The sequence below is a fragment of the Triticum aestivum genome, chromosome 7D, assembly GCF_018294505.1.
Source record: "Triticum aestivum cultivar Chinese Spring chromosome 7D, IWGSC CS RefSeq v2.1, whole genome shotgun sequence".
NCBI classification, from domain to species: domain Eukaryota; kingdom Viridiplantae; phylum Streptophyta; class Magnoliopsida; order Poales; family Poaceae; genus Triticum; species Triticum aestivum.
The window spans coordinates 56,311,476-56,335,782 of NC_057814.1; the positions used below are offsets into that span (position 1 = coordinate 56,311,476).

Sequence of the window (24,307 nt, forward strand, 5' to 3'; positions counted from 1 at the left end):
AGCAAAATGTTTCACATCTTTGTACCGCGACTCATCGCATCAATCTCGATGGCAAGGCGGACGGTGGATGCATTGCCGTTACATACCGGCACCGGTCGAATTACCACTTTCGGGGTGAAGCCGGTCGGATAGCACGCATCTTAAAGCAACCTCATGGCTAACAACAAATCTTTTGCTTTCTTCCACGCAGACATTCGGCCACTGCGTGACGATGGCGGCGACAGCGCTTGCTCCCGGCGGCGGCCTGCGGGCTCCGGCTCCGGGAGGAGCTTCGCCGGAGAATACAAGAATACCGGGGAGTGGGAGCGCTCGCTGCTCTGCTCTGCTCTGATCTACTCCGGGGGTCGCTTCCTTTGGGAAGGAAATATCTTTGGCCTTGCGCCACCAGGAGGGAGGCGACCGGAGGGAGGGAGGGAGGGAGCAACGACGGCGCTGCAACACCTCCGCTGCGCCTATAAATACAACAAAATCCATTATCTATCCATCAATCAAACCGCTTCGGCTCTCAATCGTTCCTCCCTCCCGTTAACAACAGAAGAGAACAGAACAGGCTCCCCTTCTTCCTCCCCACCCGTCTTCCCCGCCCCTCTTCCCTCCCCACCGCCGCCGCCATGGCCGCCGCCCGCGTGTGCTGTACGTGCGGCGGCGCTATCAGGGGCAGGAAGAAAGAGAGGTTCTTCGAGTGCCTTCGCTGCGCGAGGTGGCAGCACAAGTACGTTCGCACGCCCGTCTCTTTCTTGCCTTCCCTGCTGGATTCTTGTTTCGTTTCTTTCTTTCTTGCCTTCGAGTGCGTTCGCATCGCATGGAAATCCATCACCATTGTTCTTCGTGCAGCTACTGCGTCATGAACTGGGAGTCAGCAGACCCCAAACTGTGCGATATTTGCGTCGACCGAGAGAAGCAGCAGCCTCACCAGGCACCTCTCTCTCGCTCTTGATTTTCCTCTCGGTTCTTGGTTTCTTGCAGTTCCATCCATCCCCTGTCCCGCCCTGACCCTGATCCATCTTCTTCTCTGCTTGCATTGCAGTGGGTGCAGAAGGTCGCGAGCTTGGACTTCGAAAGGGCCTGCAGTCCCTACAGCTTCTGCTATCTCTGCTGCAAGCACTTCTGCCCGCGCTGCTGCCCCGCCGTCCCACGCTGCCGCAGGCGTGATCACGGCGATCACCGCACGTTCATAATCCAGGTTCGTCTCTCAGTTTCAGCAACAGTGATTCTTGGCTTGTTGGCTTCTTGGGACTGCTCCATCGATCGATCCATCCGTCACTTGTTGCGGTTATTGGTATTCATTCAGGTTAGACGGCGCGGGGGAGTGCTGTTCGTCAGATTGGTGGACGTCAACGTCTTCTACGACTGCTCTCACATCGAGGTGCGTGAGGGAACAAATCAAAACATGCTGTTTAATTTCTCTTGTCAAGAATTGAATTGGTGCGAATTCGGTCCAATTAAGCTTTGTCCTTGTGCTCTGTGAATGCAGCCGGAGATCACACTCCCGGGTTGGGTGCGCCTGCATCCCAAGCCGGAGCAGGATGCCGGCGGCGGCGGCGGAGGACTGCCGTGCGGCTTCAGGAAATGCAACCGTCGGATAGCCCTGGACTATGATTTCTGCTCCATCTACTGCCAGGTACCTAACCTGATCGATCCTCCTATCCTATCCGGCCTTCTTCTTGGGTACATAGTACATACAGCTTCTTGGTTTCTCGATCTACCTCACCAGAGAATGAGATCGTTCAATGTCGATGATGGCAGTTCGAAGAGGCAGCCCTTGATCTGGTGATGCCCCCTACTCGCCAAGAGGTCCTGAGACGTCAGGTCCAGAAGGATCGTGTGCAGGGACTCCTGACGCTTGCGCGCTCAGGGACACCGATCGTCAGTCTGGGACATGGATGGGACAAGTTCTGCCTCCTCTGCCACGCCGGATTCAACCCTCAGGTGTGCCATCACCACGACAATGACGACACCATCGAAATCATAGACACCCCAGAAGGCGGTCTTGCCGCACGCTTCCTGCAAACAGTCCATGGGGACTGGCTTGCCTCCTTGAGCACCGTTCAGGTGAGCCAGCCGTTTTTGTTTTCAGCAGAGTTATTGTGCAGAGAATGTTGGTTCTGTCGTCTGTGATCAGCCATTTTTCTCCGAATGAAATCCTTGCAGAGTTCTAGGGAGGAGAGAGATTATGGGTGGTTTTATACTGAGGTGATTGTGGAGGTGCCCTTGATGATGCAGTCGCACCCAGTTTCAGAGCTACGCCCGAATTCTTGTGTGTGTGGTAGTGGCATCGACAAGGACATGGTGTACTGCTCAGTTCAGTGCATGGTATATATTCTCATGCATCACCTGTATGTAATGTATACCCTTATTTGCTTCCTTATTTTCTGATGCCGGCTCAACTTTCCCACAAAATGCAGGTGGAGGACTTATGAGGAGCTGACAAGACATGATCCGTTTTCCTAATGCCAGTTCTTGTGGTCAATTGCTTTTGTTCTTTCATCTGTAAGAAACTGAATGATGTGTCTACTAGTGAGGTGATACCTACAAACGTTGTGTATACTGATGACTTACCAGTTCCAGCAGGATTAATTTTTAGTTTCCCTGGATGTACATCTCACCTATGAGTAATTATCAGTGTATGAACAATTGTTCCGATGATGATCGGAAAAATCATTACAAAATCATACTTAATTGTCAGTGTACACTCATCACATAATCAGCGAATCTTTAGTAATGGTGATCGGCAAGGCAAACTTGAGGTCACTCTGTTTTCCGGTGTAGGGACAATTGTGCCTCTGTTTTCCAGTAGGATCATGTAGATATTGTTGTTCTTGATTGAATAGTACTACTGAAACATATGCATGGTTGAATAATTAGAATATATCAGTATTGTTTAGTCAACATACTGAAGGTCTGGTACTTATAGTGCTAACACGAACACAATACTTTAGTGTGCTATAACTGTCTTAACTATTCTGAACAATTGATCCAGAACCGGTTCACATCAATGATCATGCTAGCCTTTTTTTAGGGAATTATGCTACTCCCTCCGGACGCGAATAAAAGTTTAGCATGGACTTTTAGGTCTCTGAGTTGGCTAACAAAACATATGAAATATGCCATAAAAACTATATGTCTAGAAACTTCATTTGACAACGAATCTAAAGACATATAGTATTTTTTACGGCAAATAACATATAACTCACTAGTTAAACTGAAGACATAAAATTTGTGCCCGGCTTATATTCTCATCCAAAGGGCATAACATTTTCTTTCTTGAACGAATCATGCTAGTTTCGTTTTATGATTCTAAGCATGGAAATGCTGGTCTTTTTAGAACACAATATGTAATTGATTTGGTACAAAGGAAACAAAAGAATGGAATAACCGAAATGAGCACGAACAACAAAGATACCTAATAAAACCAAAAGTGACATTAAAGTTATGTTGCTCTACTCAGAACAATATGAGATTAGGGGATGTCATTGTTAGTGTAACCCCAACAATGATTATTGAGGCGTGTACAAAGGCCTATTAGCGAAGATTGTCATACACCGGCAAAATTCACACTTCTATAAAAATAATAATTTAAAAGCAGGACATAGTCCTATCTCCATCTCCAATACTATTAGCGAAGATTGTCGTGCACCGCCAAAGTTGACACTTTTGCAATAAAAAAAACGACTTAGTCAGATCTTCGTCAACGCACCAAATCCTCCGGGTGATGTATCACATCAAAATAGAAACAATGTAATTAGTGATTTCCTCTAGGTGCAACTCCAGCAAGAGCTCCTAAACAAAAGTGCCACGAGAGCAAGGTTTACTAGTGTTATCTGCTAATTTTCTTGTGGTGAAAGATGGAAGTGTATACCAACATGATGATGTCCTTGAATGGTATAAATTATCAAGCATGTGGAAGGGCAAGATGGATGGCTTGTTATATGTTGAAGAATACTGGAAGTCGGTGTTCTCCACTGAGACGCAAAAGGGCAATAGTGAACATCCATGGAAACTACTTCATCGCCAAGCTTGCGTGTTCATGGATAATTAGTCAATGACGAACCATATCATTGATGGGAGATATGAACACACTTTATGGTAGAAATTGAAGGAGCTGCGTGCCTGGACTGAAGGTACCAGTAAGATGGTCTTAATTAGACAATTGGTTTGTCAAGGTTCAAAGAGGCACTCAAATCATAGTCGATGAATAATGATTTGTCGATCCTACTATACTCTCAAGTTAAGGTAAAGAGAAGGTGGCTCGCAAAGGGAGCTCACTTGGGAAAGAGACGTATTGATTTCACCTTGTTTGCCCAAACGGAAGACACGAGCAATATGGTCTTAATAAAACAATTGGTGTGTCAAAGTTCAAATAGGGCGCTCAAATCATAGATCACGTGAATACAATCCAAGGTGACAACGAATAATGGTTCGTCAATCTTACTGGACAAAAGTTGATGCAGAGAGAGGGTGATACCCAAAGGGAACTCACAGGTGAAAGAGACATGGTTGTTTTACCTAGGTTTGGGCCCCTCGATGAGTAATAGCCCTACGTTAATACTTATGTTTATTGATCTCACGGAGTACTGCAACCATTTCTTTTGGAAGCTTTTTCTCTAAGCTAGATGTTAGGGTTTCTACAACCCCCTCCCCCTCTGCCTTTGTATATAGGCAGCATTAGGCGGTTCATCTGGGGCTACCCTTGGTTGTATCCGATACCATCAGAGGATCGTGTGTCTAAGGGAATTGTATCTCATATAACTGCCCGACCTTTGGAGTTTCACATATGTTTATATACCTCACGAGTGCCTACTCAGTAGGAGGACATTCTGATTGATATACTTACTCACCAGCAAGCCCCATGCCAGTACTCAAATTCGGAGCATGGCTCATATATTCTTTTATTTCAAGACGAGAATGTGGATAAACTGTCTATTCTTCTCCTAGAACATGTTACATTTAACCCACAGAAGGGTATGGACGCATCAGCACCTGAAAATCCCGAACTCTTCCTAGGCTTCAACCTTAACCAAGGAGATGGACAATCATGCCCGTGGAAAAGTTTCACCTAGGTGATAGCATGCCTCCTAGAAACCGGAGGCAGATGCAAACCCATATCCTCTCTCCCGAATACAGCTACTTTCAAGAATTTGTGTGGTGGCAAAATATCGGGCTTCCGAATAGGGAAGCCGCCGTGTGACATGCCCTCGAAAGTTGAACCATTCTAGGGGACGAGTATACCTAGCAAGTTCCGAAAACGTCTCAGGGCTGCCTCTCATATTCCCTCTTTCTCAAGCCAATGACTTTCTCAAGATCAACGATGTGTCCCTTGCGCCCCACTCGTGACAAGTGGCGTGAATGCGATGTACTTCAAGTGCACATGGCTGGTTGTAGCTGCTTTCAAAGTAAGAGTATCGATTCCATGAAGAGCCGAGGAAATGCTCGTTTGCCCCTTGTGGAGGTTTGGGCCTGCAGGTTATCTTTGATTCCAAGCGAATGTGTTGTGATGGTGAATTTTTGCAAGTGTGTTTGTGAGTAAGAGCTAAGGTGAGTAGTAATTGTAACACATAACAAGAGAGTAATGGAATGATAAAAACTAGAGTAGGGATAAAGGCATTCTCGAGGATTATTATTCAGCACTGGTAGGCCAAATAATAATGAAGTATGAATATCTTATCTTTGTAATAAGTGTTCATGTGAGGGCAGAGCCACTAATAAGATGTGTACTAAGGCCTTAGTTCCACATCCACCATCACCCCAACATAGCTACCGCCGTAAGTACGATGACGAACAAGGGTCTCCCCGTGGATGTGGCATAAAAAAGAATGCACTTCTTTTTGGATCGGGTTTGCTGATACACAATGAAACATTAAGACAAACCATGGACGGGAATAAGACCTAATATTGGGAAGTGCCCTCTGTTCCCAGTGCAATGCATTTGCACCTAGTGAACAGTAAATTTCGGAAAATGGCAAATTCCAAAAAAATTGTAGGCAAACATTCTTGAGTTGTCATTCCTAGGTACAAATCCATGAAGCAATCACATTCACACAACTTCCGGTAAAAAAAAGAAGCAGACCAAAATGCTTAAAAAATTACCTTTCTCAGAGTACTGATTTTTTTTCTAAGCACATCGAATGTTATTTCTTACAAAATTTTGCACTGGAGTAAAACATCCTACATGTGTGTTGAAAAAAAAATCAGATTTTAAAAATTATTATACTATTTTGCCATAATTTACTGTTCATCTATGTAACTCATACTCCATTGTCCCCATAATATTACGCTTTAAAGCTTCTCAAAACAGTAAAAGAAAAGTACAGCACGAATCTCAAGGCAAACACCCCTCCAAAAAAAAGAAGAATCTCAAGGCAAACACCAACGGTGGATCCATGCACGATAGAATTGCTTTTCTCAATTTGCTAACGCTTTAAGATGTGTGCGATCCGGCTTCATCCCCACGCTGACCATCCCCCACGGCCCACACACACCAGACCCAAATCCCCCGAGTCTCCATGGCTCCCAGATCGGAGCACGCCGGCGGGAGCGCCTCGGCGGCAGCGGCGGCGGCGGCGGCGGCGGCGGCCGCCCAGAGCCACGGATCCGGGTTCGACTCCATGGACCCCTTCTTCCACGCGCTCCGCGTGGTCCCCTTCGCCTTCCTCCAGCCGCCGCGCACCCGCCTGAAGCTGCCGTCCAACCTGGCGCTCCCGTCCCCGATGGTCGTCTTCTCGCTCATCCTGCTCACCTACTTCGCCGTCGTCTCCGGCCTCGTCTACGACGTCATCGTCGAGCCCCCCGGCATCGGCAGCTCCCAGGACCCGGCCACCGGCGCCGTCCGCCCCGTCGTCTTCCTCCCCGGCCGCGTCAACGGCCAGTACATCATCGAGGGCCTCTCCTCCGGCTTCATGTTCCTCCTCGGGGGCGTCGGGGTCATCCTCCTCGACCTGGCGGTCGACCGCACCAGGCCCCGCAGCCTGCGCGTCTCCTTCGGCGGCGCCGGCGTCGCCGCCATCGTCATCGCCTACGCCATGGCCATGCTCTTCCTCCGCATCAAGATACCCGGATACTTATGGTGAGGCCGAAAATTCATCTCCCCCACTTCGTTATGCCAGATCCGTCATCAGATCTGAGGATACTAAGCTGTTGCTGATGACTCTAGTGTACAATTTAAGTTATGTTACCATAGGATGTTGGGTTGCACTCAAATTTCAGTTGGTGATCTGAGGATTATCTATTTCAAATGATAGTAAACTGTTATGTGTTCCTTTTTTCTGAAATGGTGATTGCATGATAATGCTGTTATGAAGATCCATTTTCTGTTTGCTGTATTTGTGAAATTTCAGAAAATCGCTAATAACGGTCTGTGATATGTGGTAATCTTAATCTAGGGACCAATGCTGTTTATTTGTTTTCTCGTTTCAATCTCAAGCTTCATGTTCAGTTAACTGAAAACTTAGATGGGATTGTCTCATGATGCCAATACTTCACTGGAAAATATATTTTATACACAGTTTGCTAATTTGTGCACTTGTCACTTGATTTTGCATCATATTGTGTTCGCCATTGGAAGAATATATAAGATTTGTTCAATGCCACGTTAAATTCTAATTGGCGCAAAAACACTACTATACCCTTATTTTATGGTTAGAAGCTAAGGGCTTGTGGGCATGGGCAGATAAGGCGATCGGCATTGCTTGTGTAGGCTACTGCTTTGGTCGTAATTTTTGTGTTTACCAAATCAAGTCGTCACCATTGAGTAACCATCAAACAAGGGTTGTCATCCTTTCCTGGCATTATCCATTGCAAGTGCCATCAAGCAACAATAATGTTCGTTTCTGATGGCAAATACATAACTACATGCCAGCTTAGATGGCAGATTTAAAATTTCACAAAGTCGGAGTGGCATGTATGATACTCCCCATAACTCAGTTATGATACAACCGTACAGGTGTAAGAATAGTGTACTAGGTCCGTAGTAATAAGCCTAAGGATAAGTGAGTGATGTAGATGATTTTGTCTAATTTACTGAAAGATGAAGTGTTCTAAAAGGCGGCCTAGTTTCGGCCTTCCTAGATAGCATAATGGATGACAAATGGATGAGATCAGGATAAACAAGTCATCTAGAAGCCCTAGGTACAAGGCTGCTGCCCGCTTAGTGTGTAGGTCCTTCTTGAACAGTGTAAAGAAGGCAAGTGAAGATATCTATTTTGAACTCATTTGTACAAAAATACTCGTAGAACATAAGAGATATGTAATGTGCTTCTTGACTTGTGAGCTATTGACTTGAAGAGTCGATGAATTTCTGTTGATTCGTCTGACAATACAATATATAACCTACTGTATCTGTGCTTAAGTGAGCACACAATCTGGCAACTGCTAAAGTTGTTAAATGCAAATTATCTGCAAAAGACTAATATTGGGTCACTGTGACAACGGTTACTGACATTAAATGTTCTTTAATCTAAAATTTGGCATGGGATATGTATTTGGCATAAGCTACAATCTCCTTGTGCATATTTAGTGGAGCTTTGATTCTTATATAGAAGTATGTTGCAACTTACAGCCTTAAAATGTAAACATACTCATATAGATGGGTGTTTATTATTAGAAAATGTTCAGTGTGAAAAATGAAAAAGAAAGTCCACAAAACTAAAGAAATGTCGGTTCGAACATATGTGGCATAAATAATCTCCAGGCTGCGTGTGTGAAGGGTGATACTATCTCCTGTTATGCATTATTAGTGCTTCATATTTCTTGCGACTTGGTAGTTAGTTCTGCCAGACTGCCGCCGTCGCATTAGGAGGGAGATTATTGGGGCCTGTTTGGTTTGCCAATTACTTCCATCCCAGCATCATGACCGCCTTGCATTCTTGCGTTAGAGGTTTTTTAACTTTTGCATGTTTGTGTTTAATTATTGTTCTACTGACTAGTGAGATCTGAGATGGATGGCCTTCTAGCACCAGTTCTGTCTTTTTTTTTTTTTTTTTTTTTTTTTTTTGCGGGTGAGCACCAGCTCTGTCTGCAGGGTAAAAAGAGCAGTGCAGTTGTTCAATTGGGTTCATCCAACATGGATGCACCCATTGATATCTGTGAGGATTGTATCTTGTGCTATTTCATTCATATCTAATGCTATCTCAGCATATTGTTTCCAGTGAAACTATTCGTTTGGCATAGTACGTGCTCTGTTTTGGTTTGTCTATTTACCAGGACTACATTAGATGTAACATGAACCATACAAAGTTGTTGGTTCATCTGCATTGTTATGCTGACAAATAGTAAGAAATAACAAATCAAGGGAATGTAGACAAGAAGAATCAATTGATTACACGCTGCTACCGATTACGACTGACTGATCATCATCACCATTGCTAACTCCCAAGGGCTCCCACACCTGTTTTTCCATCATCTTAGAAAAGTACTTGCACACCGTGATTGCCTTCACCCTCCCTCGCACGGCGTCGAACGACAGCAGTGCGTAGATCGTGATGAAGACGACAACGGCACCGACGAGCGCGATGACGCATGCGGACGTCTCCCAGTCCCTGCAGCTGCCGGCAGCGTAGGCTCCTAGCAGGCCGAACAGGTCCAACACCACAGCGGCCTGCAGCGCCCACAATGGCGCGGCGCTTTTCTTCACGGTGTATTGCTTCTTCACGGTGTACTGCAGCAGCAGCATGATGACGACGATGGAGGCCATGAACGACGTCGCGTTGCAGTAGAAGAAGGCTTGGTACCGTGCCGGGCTGGAGTGAAGTAGGATCGGGTTGCCGGCGATGTTGGGTGATGGGGACGGCGATGGTGATGGGGACGACGCGGTATCATCGTCGCCCCACGTGCCGCCAGGGGGCGCGAGACCCGCCTGGTACGTCACGCTCGCTCCAAGGATGCCGAGCAGCATCAGGTACTTCCGTTTCGCATACTGTTCGTCATCACCTTTGTTTCGGATGGACAACCACGACGGCGATGATCCTAGGGGCTCGAACAGCCGCTTGGGAAGCCATGGCAACTTTGAACAATTGACTCTCCCCGCCGACACGAAAAGTAGGGTCTGCAGGACGAGGAAGGCGACCACCGCGGCCACGAGCGCAAAGACATAGATGGAGGTCCGCAGTTGTCGGCAGCTGCCGGCTGCGTAAGCTCCCATGAGACCTAGAAGCCCGACCATGACGCAGACGCGGAGCGCATTGCTCCGGATGCCCTGCTTGTACAGCTTCTGGTTCACCAACAGGAGGATGACGGTGATGGACGCCATGAATCCCGTCGCATTGCAATAGAAGAACACCTGGTACCTGATCGAGTAGTGGTCAAGGAGGACAGGGTCGCCGGCGATAAGCGATCCCTCGCCTTTGCTCTCCGGCCAAAACCCTCCTGGCGGGTTGAGACCGATCTGGTAAGTTACGGTGGCGGCGAGGATGGCAAGCTGCAGCAAGAACTTGCGCCTCCTCTCGAGCTTTTTGCGATCTTCTTCACTGCCCTCGGGCTCGGACCCGGGTTGGCTGGCAGAGAGACACACCAGTTGTGCAAGCCTGTTGAACTTGTCGTGCACCCACTTGCCGAGCCTGCTCTGACCATGAGCATTGAACACCACGACCTTGGCTATGCAGTAGACGAAGACGGCGACGGCCAGGGAAAAGACATAGATGGTGGTGGGGCCGTCCCGGAAGCTCCCGGCGACGTAGGCACCCATGAGGCCAAACAGGTTCAGTATCATGGCCGTCTTGAGCGCAGCGCGTCTGATGGTGGCGGGCGAGCTCAGCTCCTTGCTCTGGACGATGATGATGATGACCACCGACGCCACGAACGCCGCCGTGTTGCAGTAGTAGAACACCTTGTACCTCTTGGGGTGCATGTCGAGGAGGATCGGGTTCCCGGGGATGTGGTCTGGATGCCCTGGGTCGTGGTTGTCCGGCCACACGCCGCCCGGCGGGCTCAGCCCCGCCTGGTAGGTCACCGTCGCCGCGAGGGTGGCCAGCAGCAGCAGAAGTGACCGTGACTCCTCCACCTTGTCGTCTACCTGCCAATTTTGGATGGTGCTTGTCCTGTCCACACGGACCTCACCGGAGTCACCTCGAGAATTACCCGGCGGCGTGTCTGGCTCTTGTTCTGGCTCCAAGTTGGTGCACGTGAGCACGCGGCGCACGTATGCACGCCATTGCGCGAACGTGTACATGGCCTTCGCCTGTACCACAATGTTGAGGAGCACCACGCCGGCGAGGCAGACGACGTACACGGTGGTGTCGATCCTCCTGCAGCTCCCGGCGGCGAAGGCGGCCATCAGGCCGAGCAGCTCCACCAGGACGCACACCGGCAGCGCGTGCGACCGGGCGAGGCTGCCGCTCATCAGCGTCCGGCTCATGAGCAGCATGATGATGGCGAGGGACGCCACGAAGGAGTTGGCGTTGGCGTAGAAGAAGACGTTGTAGCGGATCTTGTATGGCCCGTCGTGCAGCAGCGGGGCGCCGGCGAGGTGCCCTGCCTCGGTCTGGCTCCAGAAGCCTCCCGGCGGCGCCAGCCCCGCGCCGTACGTCAGCGGCGTCGCGAACGTGGCGAGCAGCAGCAGGAACTTGTCCGCGCGGGATGTGGCGGCGGCCGCCGGCTCTCCCCGGGCTTTGTCCGAGGGGGATGTGGCGGCCGCCGGTTCTCCCCGGGCTTTCTCTGCGGGGGGTGTGGCGGCCGCCTGCTTTTCCCGGGCTTTGTGCACGTGGACGTGGACGGTGACGCAAGCGAAGACGAGCGCGAAGAGCGCCGAGACGTAGGCGGACGCGGCCACGTCGCGGCAGCTCCCGGCGGCGAAGGCAGCCATGAGGGCGAGCAGGTCGAGCAGCATGGCGGAGCGGAGCACGGTGAGGCCTACGCTGTTGTCGCTGATGCGTCGGTCGAGAAGGAACATGATGACGACCAGGGACGCGATGAAGGCGGCCGCGTTGCAGTAGAAGAAGGCGGTGTACCGGCGCTCGTTGGTGGTGAGGAGCACCGGGTCGCCGACGCGGTCCGGGTAGGCCGCCGGCAGCGGCGGGGCCTCGTCGGACCTGACGCCGCCCGGCGGGTTGAGCCCGGCCGCGTAGGTGACGCTGGCGACCAGCGTGGCGAGCAGCAGCAGGTACTTGCGCCACTTCCACAGGAACTCGAGGTCCTCTTTCTGCTGCTCCGTCGCCGTGATTCCGCTTCCGGCCGGCGGAGGAGCAGTCTCCATGGTCGGCGCGGCGTGGTATAGTGACATACAGTGATATTATATGCTGCTCCGGTCCGCCCAGCCCGAGGATGATGGCGACTGTGGGAGTGTGGGTGCCCGTAGGCGTCTTCTTTTGGAAAGGAATCATCAAAGGCACGCGGATGCTTGCTTCCTTCCTCCCTCCCTCCCCATGGATGCTCGGATAAAGCTCAACAGTGTGTGACCTTTACACTGTACTCCCCTCGATCCCACTGCTCCTCCTTCCTACCTCGCTCATTCCTTCTCCCTTCTCTGGCATCTCTCGTGACAGCCAAGATCCAGATAAATATTGGTGGACGGCAGGCAGACGTACGGCAGCGTGCCGAGCCGGCGGTGGCACGAGGCGGTGACCTCTCGAGAGTGCAAGGAGAAAGAGAACGGAATGGCTTGGTGCTCGAGCAGTCAAGCGTGAGGAATAGGATGGCAAGGAGAATGGGGTCAAAGTATTCTTCAGTGCACTAACGCAATCCATAGGATAGAAGTCATGAAAAAGATCTAAACAAAATGCACATGGAAGATTGGGAGATAATTCTGGTAGAAAAAAGCTATACATTTAGGTTTACGATCATCTATATGAACACATCATTGGATTGTAACGGTTGTAACTACAGTTATTATAGTTGGAGGATGGCATGGACAAGCTAATCTTCTACACCCGGTATAAGTTATATTAAAAGTTGAGACACTTATTTGAAGACGAAGGCAGTATATATTAACATCTCATTTCCTTCTTTCTGACAAGAATCTTGCTTTAGACGATCTGTTTGGCCAGTGCAATCTTCCAAAGCTGGGCTGAAAGCAAAGAAAATTACATGTAGTGCCCCTCAGAGACAGATATTTCTAAAAAGACGATCATAGAAAAAAGACTAGAAAACATGTATATATCTATGCCTACAGAAAAATAAAGCAAGAAAAAAAAACAAGGACCATGTACTCACGAGAAGGTCATGTTTCAAATACTGCTAGCTCTAATAACAGTGATTCCAATGGTGATTGTGAAGAAGTAGAAGGTATACTTAGAGGCTTAGCAGTTTTTGGTTGTAGAAGTATTAGAGCATGTTAAAGATTATAGGTTGTGTTTTGTGGTGGTTCAAGAGACTAAGAATGTTTGTGATATAAATATTCTTAATGGTAATGGCTGACACAGATAAGTTTCTATAGTTTTGCTCACACACAAGGGTCGCGCCGGGGGGGGGGGGGGGGGGTTGGTTTGTTTACTGGGTGTGAATGAGGAGTTTTATGAAATGACTGAGCATGATTGTGGTTTTTCTTATATTAGAGTTTTGGTTAAATTCAAACAAACTGGTTGGATTTGGTATTACCATTTGTGGTGTTACGTAGACAGGAGAAAAGGAGATGTTGGAACGGTCAAAAACTTAATTAAGATAGCCTCAAATGAAGGAGTGATCTACATAAAAAAGTTCCGTATTCTCGATGTGAACATCTTTGAAGTTTGTGCCATCGGCATCCGATCTCATCTCAAGGGCCGAAACTATGCTCAAATATTAAGATTTTGTATGCAGAGTACTGTTCGGCCAATTAGGCCTCCAAGATAGCCTCATATGGAAAAACATTCTACATGAATTGTCTTTGTCTCGTCGAATCGGTCGATTTTGATATAAAAAACATCTAAATCCGAGACAATATGCAAAAGTTAGGGCCGATGCATTGTGGACCGATTGTGAGTAAAATCTAGCCCCACTACAGGAAACAGCTATTTTGCCGTCTGCCACGGCGGACGGCAAAGGCACGAACGGCGGACGGCAAAGGCCTTTGCCGTCAGCCGCGGACGGCAAGAGGCTCCGGCAAAGTAGGCTACGGTAAACAGCTACTTTGTCGTCTGCTTCCTGGCGGCTAACGGCAAAGCCCCTTTGCCGTCTGCAGCGGACGGCAAAGAGAGCGGACGGCAAAAATTGTGCTCTCAGTCCGTTAAGTGGCTAACGGCAGGCCTTTGCCGTCAGCCAGCGGACGACAAATTTTCTAGTGCCTTTGCCGTCCGCTAGCGGACGGCAAACTTTCTAGTGTCTTTGCCGTCCGCCGTATGATGTCATCTACACGTCACCACATGGCGGGCCTTTGCCGTCCGCCGCTGACGGCAAACTCTTTTACTCTTTGCCGTCTGCCACTGTAGGCAAATTGACCAAATTGGTCAGCTCCCAGGAAGCATAGCTGGATGCCACGTGGCCTCTTTGCCGTCCGCGGCAGACGGCAAAGAGCCCGTTGCCGTCGGTGGCAGACGGCAAAGAGCCTGCATATTGGCTCTTTTTTCTGTTTTTTATTAAATCCAACAATTTTCATCACAAATATATATGACATATACAGATATATTTCACAACAAACATATAAGATATATATGATATATATGACATAGTTCCATCACATAGATATCCAACATGCAGAGTTCCATCATACATAGTTCCATCACATATGTTCCATCCAACTACCAAGTTCCATCATACATAGCATAGTTCATCCAACTACCAAGATACATGCATAGTTCAACGATACAAAAGAAACAGAGAAAGGGATAAGGAGCACTCCATCTATGCAAGCTTTCGTCAAGTGAATGAAATCTGCAAAATGAAAAATAAGTAAGTTAGAAATAGGTGACTAGAACAAGAAGAGTATGTCATTTATGGGCTAACTTACGTGAAATGGATCATATATGAGCTAACTAAGTTGAAATGGGTCGTTTAGGAGCTAACTAAGGTCAAATGGATCGTTTTTGAGGTAACTAAGGTGAAATGGATCTTTTTTAGCTCACTTAGGTCAAATGGATCATTTATGAGCTAACTTAGTTGAAATGGATCGTTTTTGAGCTAACTTTGTTGAAATGGATCATTTATGAGCTAATTTAGTTGAAATGGATCTTTTTGAGCTAACTTAGGTGAAATGGATCATTTAACAGCTAATTTAGGTGAAATGGATCGTTTTTAGCTCACTTAGGTTAAATGGATCATTTATGAGCTAAATTAGTTGAAATGGATCGTTTATGAGATAACCTTGGTAAGATGGGTCATTTTGGAGTTAACCTACGTGAAATGGGCCATTTTAAAGCTAACGTAGGTAAAATGGATTATTTAGGAGCTAATCTAGGTAAAATGGGTCATTTTTGAGCTAACTTGGATGAACTGCATCATTTATAAGCTAACCTAGGTAAAATGGGTCATTTTGGAGGAAAAGAAGCTAACTCTAGGTCATTATGGTAAGCATATTGGAGGAAATAAAGCTAAGTCTAGGTCTTTATGCATTTGTTAAGCAAAACAGTAGAGAAACTTACCGTGATCAGGGAGGTGTAGGAGTGGGGTGGCTAGTGCCGCTACCTGGAGAAGGATTGTGCGATGCGTTTCTGGAGTTAAGCTGCACCAAAGATCATTTCCAATGTCTCGTTAGCATTATGACACTCAAATGTTAAGACTAGCAAGTAATGTCCATTCAAATTAAACTCACCGTGCTCCCAGGAGCAATCACTGGCATCGGCGGAGCGGGCTGACCGGACTTCTCGCACACAGACTGCACATTTGGTTTTCACAACAGAGTCATACTAGTTAGTAATGAGACTCAAATGTTAAGACTAGCAAGTAATCTGCAGAAGAAACTTACCACAAGGAGCTCGTACATGGCCCTTGCCTGCATGTCATTCCGTGCCCTCTCCTCCTCCATCATCTTTCTCGTCCTCTCCTCCATCTCCCGCTGCCTCTCCGCCGCCTCCGCCAGAAGTTTCTCCGTTCTATCTCTCTCAGTCTGTATAGCAGCCTGCAACACCACTCACATGACCATTTATAATCATTGATGGAAGCGCACACAATGTAATGGAGAAAGATAACTGAGTACGTATCACTAACCTTGATGGCGAGTTGCACTGGCCGTTCACGAGGCCTTATCTCAGGAGCGGAGCTCGACTGGCGCGCCTTGATCTCCGGGAGAGTGCTAGGACAACGGATAAGTCCATCTCCAATGGCTATGGAGCCATGGGACCTCCCGCCACCAGATATCATCACCAGCTCTGGATTAATGGGACCCTGGCTCGGGTTAAAGTCCTCCCCTTTCCTCGCCTTCCCCTCATCTCTATATCTCACGAGCTTGTTGTGGGAGGAGATGTTGGTGAAGTTGTTTGCGTCATCGAGGTCAGACTGAGAGAAAGCCTTGACTTTCTTGAAAGAGGCAGTGTGGGCCATGGCATACAGGTCGTACACCTCTGGCACCTTATCTGCCTTATTGTAGCGTGCCTGAAAGAGAGAAACAATGAAAATTAGTAATTAAAGGGCTCAAGCTAGCATGATGAATGAATTGCATGAATCATGAAGCAAACCACATACCCAGTTGCGCCCGAACTGATATAAGTTGGAGCTGCCTTGATGGTGTGGCACACCTTCCATTTGGGCACGTTTGTCCTTGGCCTCGTTGTGGAGGGCTAGCCATTCTTTTGAGCACCACTCATCGACCAACACCTCCCAACAATCCATCCGATCCGCACACCATCTCGGAGGCGCCTAAGTTAGCAAATAGAAACTTGAGCGCTACGGCTAATAATTACTAAATGAAGGAACTTAAGTAGAAGGCCTTAAGAATTACCTTCATGTACTGCTCCTTACTCAGGAACTTATCGCGGCACGCCGGCTTGGTCTTCTTGATACCACGCAAGGCGTAGTAGTCTCGAACAGCCTGCACCCGAGCCTCGTGCCGTAAGTTCTGGAGTAGGAGCTTGCAGACGTTCTCGATAACATGTGCCGCGTCCTCCTCGTATCCCTCCTCACACCTGTAGAATGTCTGCAATCAAATGAGACAATATTGATTAGTACAATTAATAACTAGCTAGTTGAAGATTTTTAAATGTGTAAAGGAGAAATTACCCAGAACTTTCTGATCACCATGTCTGCCCTCGTGTCGCACACGACACCGTCGATAATCTCATCCGGCGCGGCCGGGGCAGCCACGTAGTGCTCCCAGCTCAATCCAAGCTCTGGAAGCCTACCCTCACCAGGCAACGTGACAAATCCCGGGGAGTTTTGCCGGCAAAGAACTCCAAGGACGGAGTTGGGCCGGCGGACACTATGATGGTGGTCTCAACCCCTGCAGCATGACAAGGCCAACGCATTAGTTATTTGAAGAAACGTGAATGCAGAAGGTACAAAAATATTAAATGCACTTACGTACCTCTCCCCATCAGGGAAAATCAACCACCTCTGCTCGCGGGTCGCCGGCACGGACGGGAGCCGTGTAGCACCACGCTGGTAGACGGTGCCACCCTCCTCCTCAAGATCAGTCGGCTCCCCGCCATCATCAGCATGGCCACTCGGCTCCTCGGGCTGATCCGGCCAGGTACCCCATTCGGACGTGTGCTCCTCCGGGGTCTCGTGGGCCGAACTCTCGTGGGCCGAAGGCCAGTCGACCCGAGGCTCGTGGGCCCAAGACCCGTGGACCGGAGGCTCGTGGACCGGAGTCCGTGTAGCCTCCTCCTCGGACGAGTCCACCCTAGCAGTCACGTGCTCGGGTGAAACAGCTGGGGGTGGCGGCGAGGAAGGCGCCGTAGCAGTCACCCTACCTCCTCTCCCGCGACCACGTGCCCCACCTCCTCTCTTCCTACCTCGTCCCCTGCTGGGCACCGCGGTCGACGAAGAAGGGCCCGGCGGTGTGGACATACTGTCCAGCAACGCTCGGCGGAGAGGTGCGTCTGGAATCGAAGACCTCAGACCACGCGCCGACGAAGAAGGGGCCTTGGCGCGCTCCCGACCAGCGCCCACCATCTTCCAACACCTGCCATGACAAACAGTAAACGAAATTAGTACAACATAAAAAAAATACCGTCATGAATAATAATATGTGTATCACTTAAGTGTATCATCATCAAGTACAACATTAAAAAATTTAATACCTGACACTACTAATAATCTCGATCAGTATCATCAATAAATGCATAATCATCATCATCACTATAATCAATGACGGGCTCATAGGGTTCAGTGGCATCAACATGTGGAAGGCCACCTTGACGTAATCGGTCAAGCAATGACAGGTCATCCGCAGCAGTAACCTCTTCTTGTTCCGGCTCTTCTTGTTCCTCCTCTGGGGTGATGTCGGATTCACTGTCGCTGTCTACTTCAATGTTTTGGGGTGAAGTATAGCGGTTCTTGAAACGCTTTTTGGAAAGACGTGTCTCTTGGAAGAATTCTCCTTCGTATGTGTCTGGGTTAATGTGAGGTTCATAATCCTCTTCCTTTGGGGGAGATAGTCTAGCACGTGGCGGCACTTCATAAACGACATCCCAACCTTTCAGATTTGGATTAGTTTGGCAGGCCCACGGTAGATAGAATACTTGGGTCGCCTGTTGAGCCGTAATATAGACATCAGGAACATCTAAATTGGTGCTTTGGTTGATTTCAACTAGCCCTATATGTTCATGAGTCCTTCTAGTCTCATTCGGCTGAAACCAATAACATTTGAAGACTACGACATTCGGTGGGTTTTCACCATAGAATAGAAGTTCATAAATTGCTTCAACTCTCCCATAATACTCGGTACCTCCTTCGCCGATAGCAGATACACAACAATTTGTAGACTTTCGGTCGGCCATAGATAGCTCTTTGCCATAGGTACGAAAGCGATACCCGTTGATGTCGTATTTGTCAAATGAACGGACCTTATAGTCAAAACCATTAGCGACTTGTCTCAATTCGCCGTCCATAGACTCTGAATTAGCCTACAAGTTTAATATGAAAGGATTGTTGCATTACGCACAAATTAGCGAATGAAACCGGGATAGCCGCCTACAAATTAGCCTACAAGTCTAATAGAAATTACCGTTTGTTTGAACCAAGAGATGAAACCGGGATAGCCGCCTCCTTGCTTTGCGAGAAGCTCATACTCTTCGACAGAATCCTTTTGGATCACCGCTCCATACGAGAATAAGGCGACGTATCGACTGTATGAAATATCCAGGAATAGGAGCAGTTCAAAGGAAATAGAAGTTGCGAAATTATGTACCGAGAACTTACTCGATGTACGGCCGCACTTCTATCAGGTTGTTGAAGATATAAAACGAAATGGTCCGCCATTGTTCGTTATCCAAAGATACTGGATTTGAAACACTAGCTGGTGCAAGATTCCCTTTGAATATGCTGAGGTTGGATCCACCCTTTTTAGGGTCGTCAGGATTGTACCGAGGCTTCGGATTATGCAAATGACGATTTTTGGCTTCGTAGTGTGCTGTCACGAAGTTTGCCGCCTCCTCAGTGATGAATGCCTCAGCCATCGATGCTTCAATTCTACGTTTATTTTTACATTTTTGTCGAAGCGTCTTCTGCATCCTCTCAGTTGGGTAGCACCAACGATTTTGCACGCTCCCCCCCAATCTTGCCTCAGTCGGGAGATGCAAAATCAAATGTTGCATTGGATTAAAGAAGCCCGGTGGAAAGATCTTCTCTAACTTGCAGATCAACTCCGGCGCCAACTCTTCCATTTCTTCTAGCACGCCAGGCGATAGTTCTTTCGCACAAAGAACACGGAAGAAATAGCTGAGTTCTGCCAGTACTAGCCATTCATCCTCAGGGATGAAGCCACGCAACATCACCGGCATTACCCGCTCAATCCATATGTGCCAATCATGACTCTTGAGACCAAATATCTTCAATTTATCAAGACTGGCTCCCCTCTGTAGATTCGCTGCATACCCATCGGGGAACATCAACTGCATTTTCACCCACAAGATAATTTCCCTCATAGCTGGCCTTCCAAGATTGAACCATGCCTTTGGCTTCGTCCAGTTCTGCTTTCCTTTCGGTTCTTTCATGTTTTGTAACGGCCTATCACATAGCGCCTCCAGATCGACTCTAGCCTTAGTATTATCCTTTGACTTCCCATCTATGCCGAACAATGTACCAAAAAGTGCCTCGGCGATATTCTTCTCAGTGTGCATCACGTCGATGTTGTGTGGGCAAAGGAGGTCTTTGAAGTAAGGCAGATCCCATAAGCATGTTTTGTGAGTCCAGGCGTGCTTAGAATTATACCCCTTGAAGTACCCTGGATGCTCTGGATCTGGCTCGAGAGCGTTTAACTGATCCAGGGTCTGTTGGCCTGTCAATGCAGGTGGTGCAGAGTTTTTGACAACTCTACCTCTGATGAAGTTCTTCTTGTCTTTCCTGAACTTATGGCGAGGATTCAGGAACTGTCTATGCATGTCGAAGCAAGAAAACTTGCGACCGGCCTGAAGCCAACGAAACTCAAGAGCTCCCTTGCATGTGGGGCACGGGAACCTTCCATGCACACACCAGCCAACGAATAGCGCATACGCCGGCAAGTCATGCGTCGAGTACATGTACCAGACACGCATTATGAAGTTCCGTTTGCTATAGGCATCGTATGTCTTGAACCCATTATCCCAGGCTTCTTGCAATTCGTCCTTAAGCGGTTGCATGTACACATTCATATTTTTCCCCGGATAGTTGGGCCCTGGAATTATCAACGTCAGGAAAATGTTCTTTCTTTGCATAATCTGTCCGGGGGGAGATTGAGTGGAAAGACAAATACGGGCCAACAACTGTATTGGGCTGCCGTCATACCAAACACACTGAACCCATCCGTGCTGATGCCGACTCGAGGATGCCTCGGATCTGCCACTTTGTCACCATGTAATTCATCAAACTTTTTCCACGCAACACCATCCGATGTGTGTACAATCATCAGATTCCCATCTGCATCTAGTTCGGTTCTTTTGCCCATTTTGTGCCATGTCATCTGTCTGGCCGTCTCTTCGACCATGAAAAGACGTTGAAGTCTTGGTACGATTGGCATATACCGAAGAACACTAACGGGGATTTTGGTCTGTGTCTTCTCACCCATACCGTTGTCTACCACAACATACCTGGAAGACTTGCAAATGGGACAATAGTTCAAGTCCGCATAGTCAAGCCTAAACAAGACACATCCTTTCTCACAGGCATGTATCTTATCATAGGGCATCTTCAGTGCACGGAGGATTTTGTCCGACTGGTACAGGTTTGCAGGCATTACATGGCCTTTGGGTAGAAAGCGTCCAAATACTGTCATCATTGCATCGTAGCATTCTCTGCCCAAGTTGAACTGAGCCTTCAGAGCCATTACTTGTGAGATGGCATCCAACTGACAAAGCTCAGTGTGCTCATGGAGCGGACGTCTTGAAGACTCCAACATTTCATTGAAGGCCTTTGCAGATTCCTCCATCTCCTCGTCCGAATACCGAGCATCATCAAAGTCTTGCACCATGTTTTCCATCCCGGTACCATGCTCGTCGGTGCGACGACGATCCACCTCAGCTCGGTCACGTTGGGCAGACTCACCATGAAATGTCCACACCGTATAATCGGGCGTAAAACCACTCTTCTGCAGGTGTTTGCCCATTTCAGCCTCTGTCCTCTTTTCCCAATTGCCGCACCGTAAACAGGGGCACCAGGTTTTCCTCTGGCCATTTACAAATGCGGCTCGCACAAACCCCTTGGTTTTTGTGAACCATTCAGTGCTCCATTTGTTCTGACCAGTGTGACCGGTGTACATCCATGCACGATCACTCATCTTGACTTTCAGAGCTACTAGACACACAACATATATATATATATATATATATATATATATATATATAATTCAGCATGTATATATTCATCAGTTGATCTACTTTGTCAATTTTATTACGTCCATGCAACCTACACTCTAATAGGTAATGATAGGTCCTAATCCCACCCGAGTATGTTTAGATTGGGTTCATTTTCCCATGCTATGCTCCGGATCCTACGCAAAATTTCGGCAGCACCTCCCCGCTGTTCTCCTGATACACGTCTCTGCAATAAACAGAAGGATGTGTACCCGGAGAACAACAGGGGAGGCACTGACGAAATTTATGCGTCGGATCCGGAGCAAAGCATATGGGAAAACGAACCCAATCTAAACATACTCGGGCTGTCCATGGATAGCGTTGGACAATTCGAAAGAATCAAGGTTATAAATATGCAAATGCATGCATATTTATAACTATGACGCTTTCGAACGGGAGACACATATTGGTTACGCATACTGATGATTCAAGACACATATATAGCTAGCTATCAAGTTTCATCGGAATAGATCAAATAATTAATGGGGGAGGAGGACATGTCATTTGTGCTCACCCACGAACGAAGGGGCAGAGCTCGTCAAACGCACGGCGAGGTCGTCGAACACCAAACCTCGCAGCGATGAAACAACTGCACATTTAAAACTACCCGATCAACACAATTATATATGATGTTTTTCATAACAAAATCGAAAAATATATGACCTAACTAATAATTCACAAATATATGACCCCGTCGGCCTCTGGAAGGCCAAAGAACACCTTTTCGGGAGGTGTCGGGGGTCGGGGTGTCGTGTCGGTGTCGGGGTGCCGTGTCGGGGTCGGGGTCTCGGGGTCGGGGTGTTTGGTCGGGGTGCCGGGTCGGGGTCAGGGTGCCGTGTCGGTGTCGGGGTCGGGGTGTCGGGTCAGGCTCGGGGTCGGGGTGTCGGGGTCGGGGTCGGGGTCGGGGTCGGGGTCTCGGGGTCGGGGTGTCGGGGGTGTCGTGTCGGGGGTCGGGGTGTCGTGTCGGTGTCGGGGTGCCGTGTCGGGGTCGGGGTGCTGTTTCGGGGTCGGGGGGTCGGGGTGTCGTGTCGGGGTCAGGGGGTTAGGGGGTCGGGTGTCGGGGTGGAGTCGGGGTCGGGTGTCGGGGTGTGGTGTCGGGGTTGGGGGGTCAGGGGGTCTTCTCATTCTTCTACTACTTCTACTTCTTCTCATTCTTCTACTTCTTCTCATCCCCCGTCTTCTACTTCTTCTTCTTCTTCTTCTTCTTCTTCTTCTTCTTCTTCTTCTTCTTCTTCTTCTTCTTCTTCTTCTTCTTCTTCTTCTTCTTCTTCTTCTTTCTCCTCCTCCTCCTCCTCCTCCTCCTCCTCCTCCTCCTCCTCCTCTTCTTCTTCTTCTTCTTCTTCTTCTTCCCCCTTCTACTTATTCTACTTTTCGTCTTCTTTTTTCATCTTTTTTCACTTCCTTTAATTATGACTATTTAACTAAAACCTAACACTAGTCTAATATAATCCAATCTAATTAATCTAATCTAGCTAACCATATAACCTAAACCTAAACTAAAAACCTAAACTATTTAAACTAATTAAACCTAAACTAATTAAACTAAATAACCTAAACTAATTAATTCTAAACTGAAAAAACTTAAACTAAAAAACCTTATCTAAATAGAAAAGAAAAACAAAAAAACAGAAATAAATAGGACACAGGGGGGCGGCAGGGGCTCACCGTGGGGGGCGGCGACGGGTCGGGGAGGGGGCGGCGACGGGGCGGCAGCAAGGCGGCGCATCGATGGGGAGGGGAGGGGCAGCGATGGGCGGCGCTCCTCGGGGGGCGGTCGACCCGCGGCTGCAGCGGCAGCGGCGGTTGGTCGGGCGTCGGGGGCTTGGACGGCCGCGGCGCGGCTGGCCGACGTGGAAGGAGCGGCGGGGCCGTGATGGAGGTTGGGGAGGGGTGCGGGGCGGCGGGGAGGCCGGCTACGCCGGACGGGGTCGGCGGCGGCACGGGCTGGTGTGGGCGGGGCGATGTGGAAGAGGCGGCGAGGGTGCGGTGGAGGTCGAGGCGGCGAGGGTGCGGTGGAGGTCGGGCCGAGGCGGCGGGGGGCCGGGGTGGGGCGGGCGGCGGCGGCGGCGGCGGGGTGGGAGGAGAGAACGGCGAGGAGAGAAGAAGTGAGTAACGGGCGCAGGGGGGGTACGGGCCGTTAGGTAGTGCCCTCTTTGCCGTCCGCCTATCTTTGTCGTCCGCCCTTTTTGCCTCTTTGCCGTCTGCTGGCGGACGGCAAAGAGGTGGGCCGTTAAGTTTTTTCCAAACGGGCGGGGGGTGGGGGCCACCTCACTCTTTGCCGTCTGCCAGCGGACGGCAAAGATTCTTTGCCGTCTGCTGGCTGACGGCAAAGAGCTCGCAGATGGCAAAGAGCTTCTTTGCCGTCTGCCGTTTCTTTGCCGTCTGCTTTTGGGTAGCTGATGGCAAAGAGCTTCTTTGCCGTCAGCTAGCAGACGGCAAAGAGCCGGCAGATGGCAAATTAGCTGATTCCAGTAGTGCCCGGG

At 48.8% G+C, this 24,307-nt stretch overlaps 3 protein-coding genes across 3 annotated transcripts; 2 read left to right on the plus strand and 1 right to left on the minus strand.

Moving 5' to 3' along the window:
• Positions 1-509: 509 nt before the first annotated feature.
• On the plus strand, positions 510-2,600 carry LOC123169963 (uncharacterized). The gene is made up of 8 exons (XM_044587816.1): positions 510-712; positions 835-916; positions 1,028-1,183; positions 1,292-1,366; positions 1,475-1,621; positions 1,747-2,052; positions 2,152-2,313; positions 2,406-2,600. The coding sequence occupies exons 1-8, from the start codon at positions 612-614 to the stop codon at positions 2,418-2,420; spliced, it is 1,044 nt and encodes a 347-aa protein (XP_044443751.1). The 5' UTR covers positions 510-611; the 3' UTR covers positions 2,421-2,600.
• A 3,835-nt stretch (positions 2,601-6,435) lies between these two features.
• LOC123168137 (oligosaccharyltransferase complex subunit ostc) lies at positions 6,436-7,303 on the plus strand. The gene has a single exon (XM_044586010.1). The coding sequence runs from the start codon at positions 6,504-6,506 to the stop codon at positions 7,065-7,067; it is 564 nt and encodes a 187-aa protein (XP_044441945.1). The 5' UTR covers positions 6,436-6,503; the 3' UTR covers positions 7,068-7,303.
• Positions 7,304-9,299: 1,996 nt separating this feature from the next.
• On the minus strand, positions 9,300-12,230 carry LOC123168075 (uncharacterized). The gene has a single exon (XM_044585941.1). It carries the CDS (start codon positions 12,209-12,211, stop codon positions 9,314-9,316), a length of 2,898 nt encoding a protein of 965 aa, XP_044441876.1. The 5' UTR covers positions 12,212-12,230; the 3' UTR covers positions 9,300-9,313.
• Between the last annotated feature and the right edge of the window lie 12,077 nt (positions 12,231-24,307).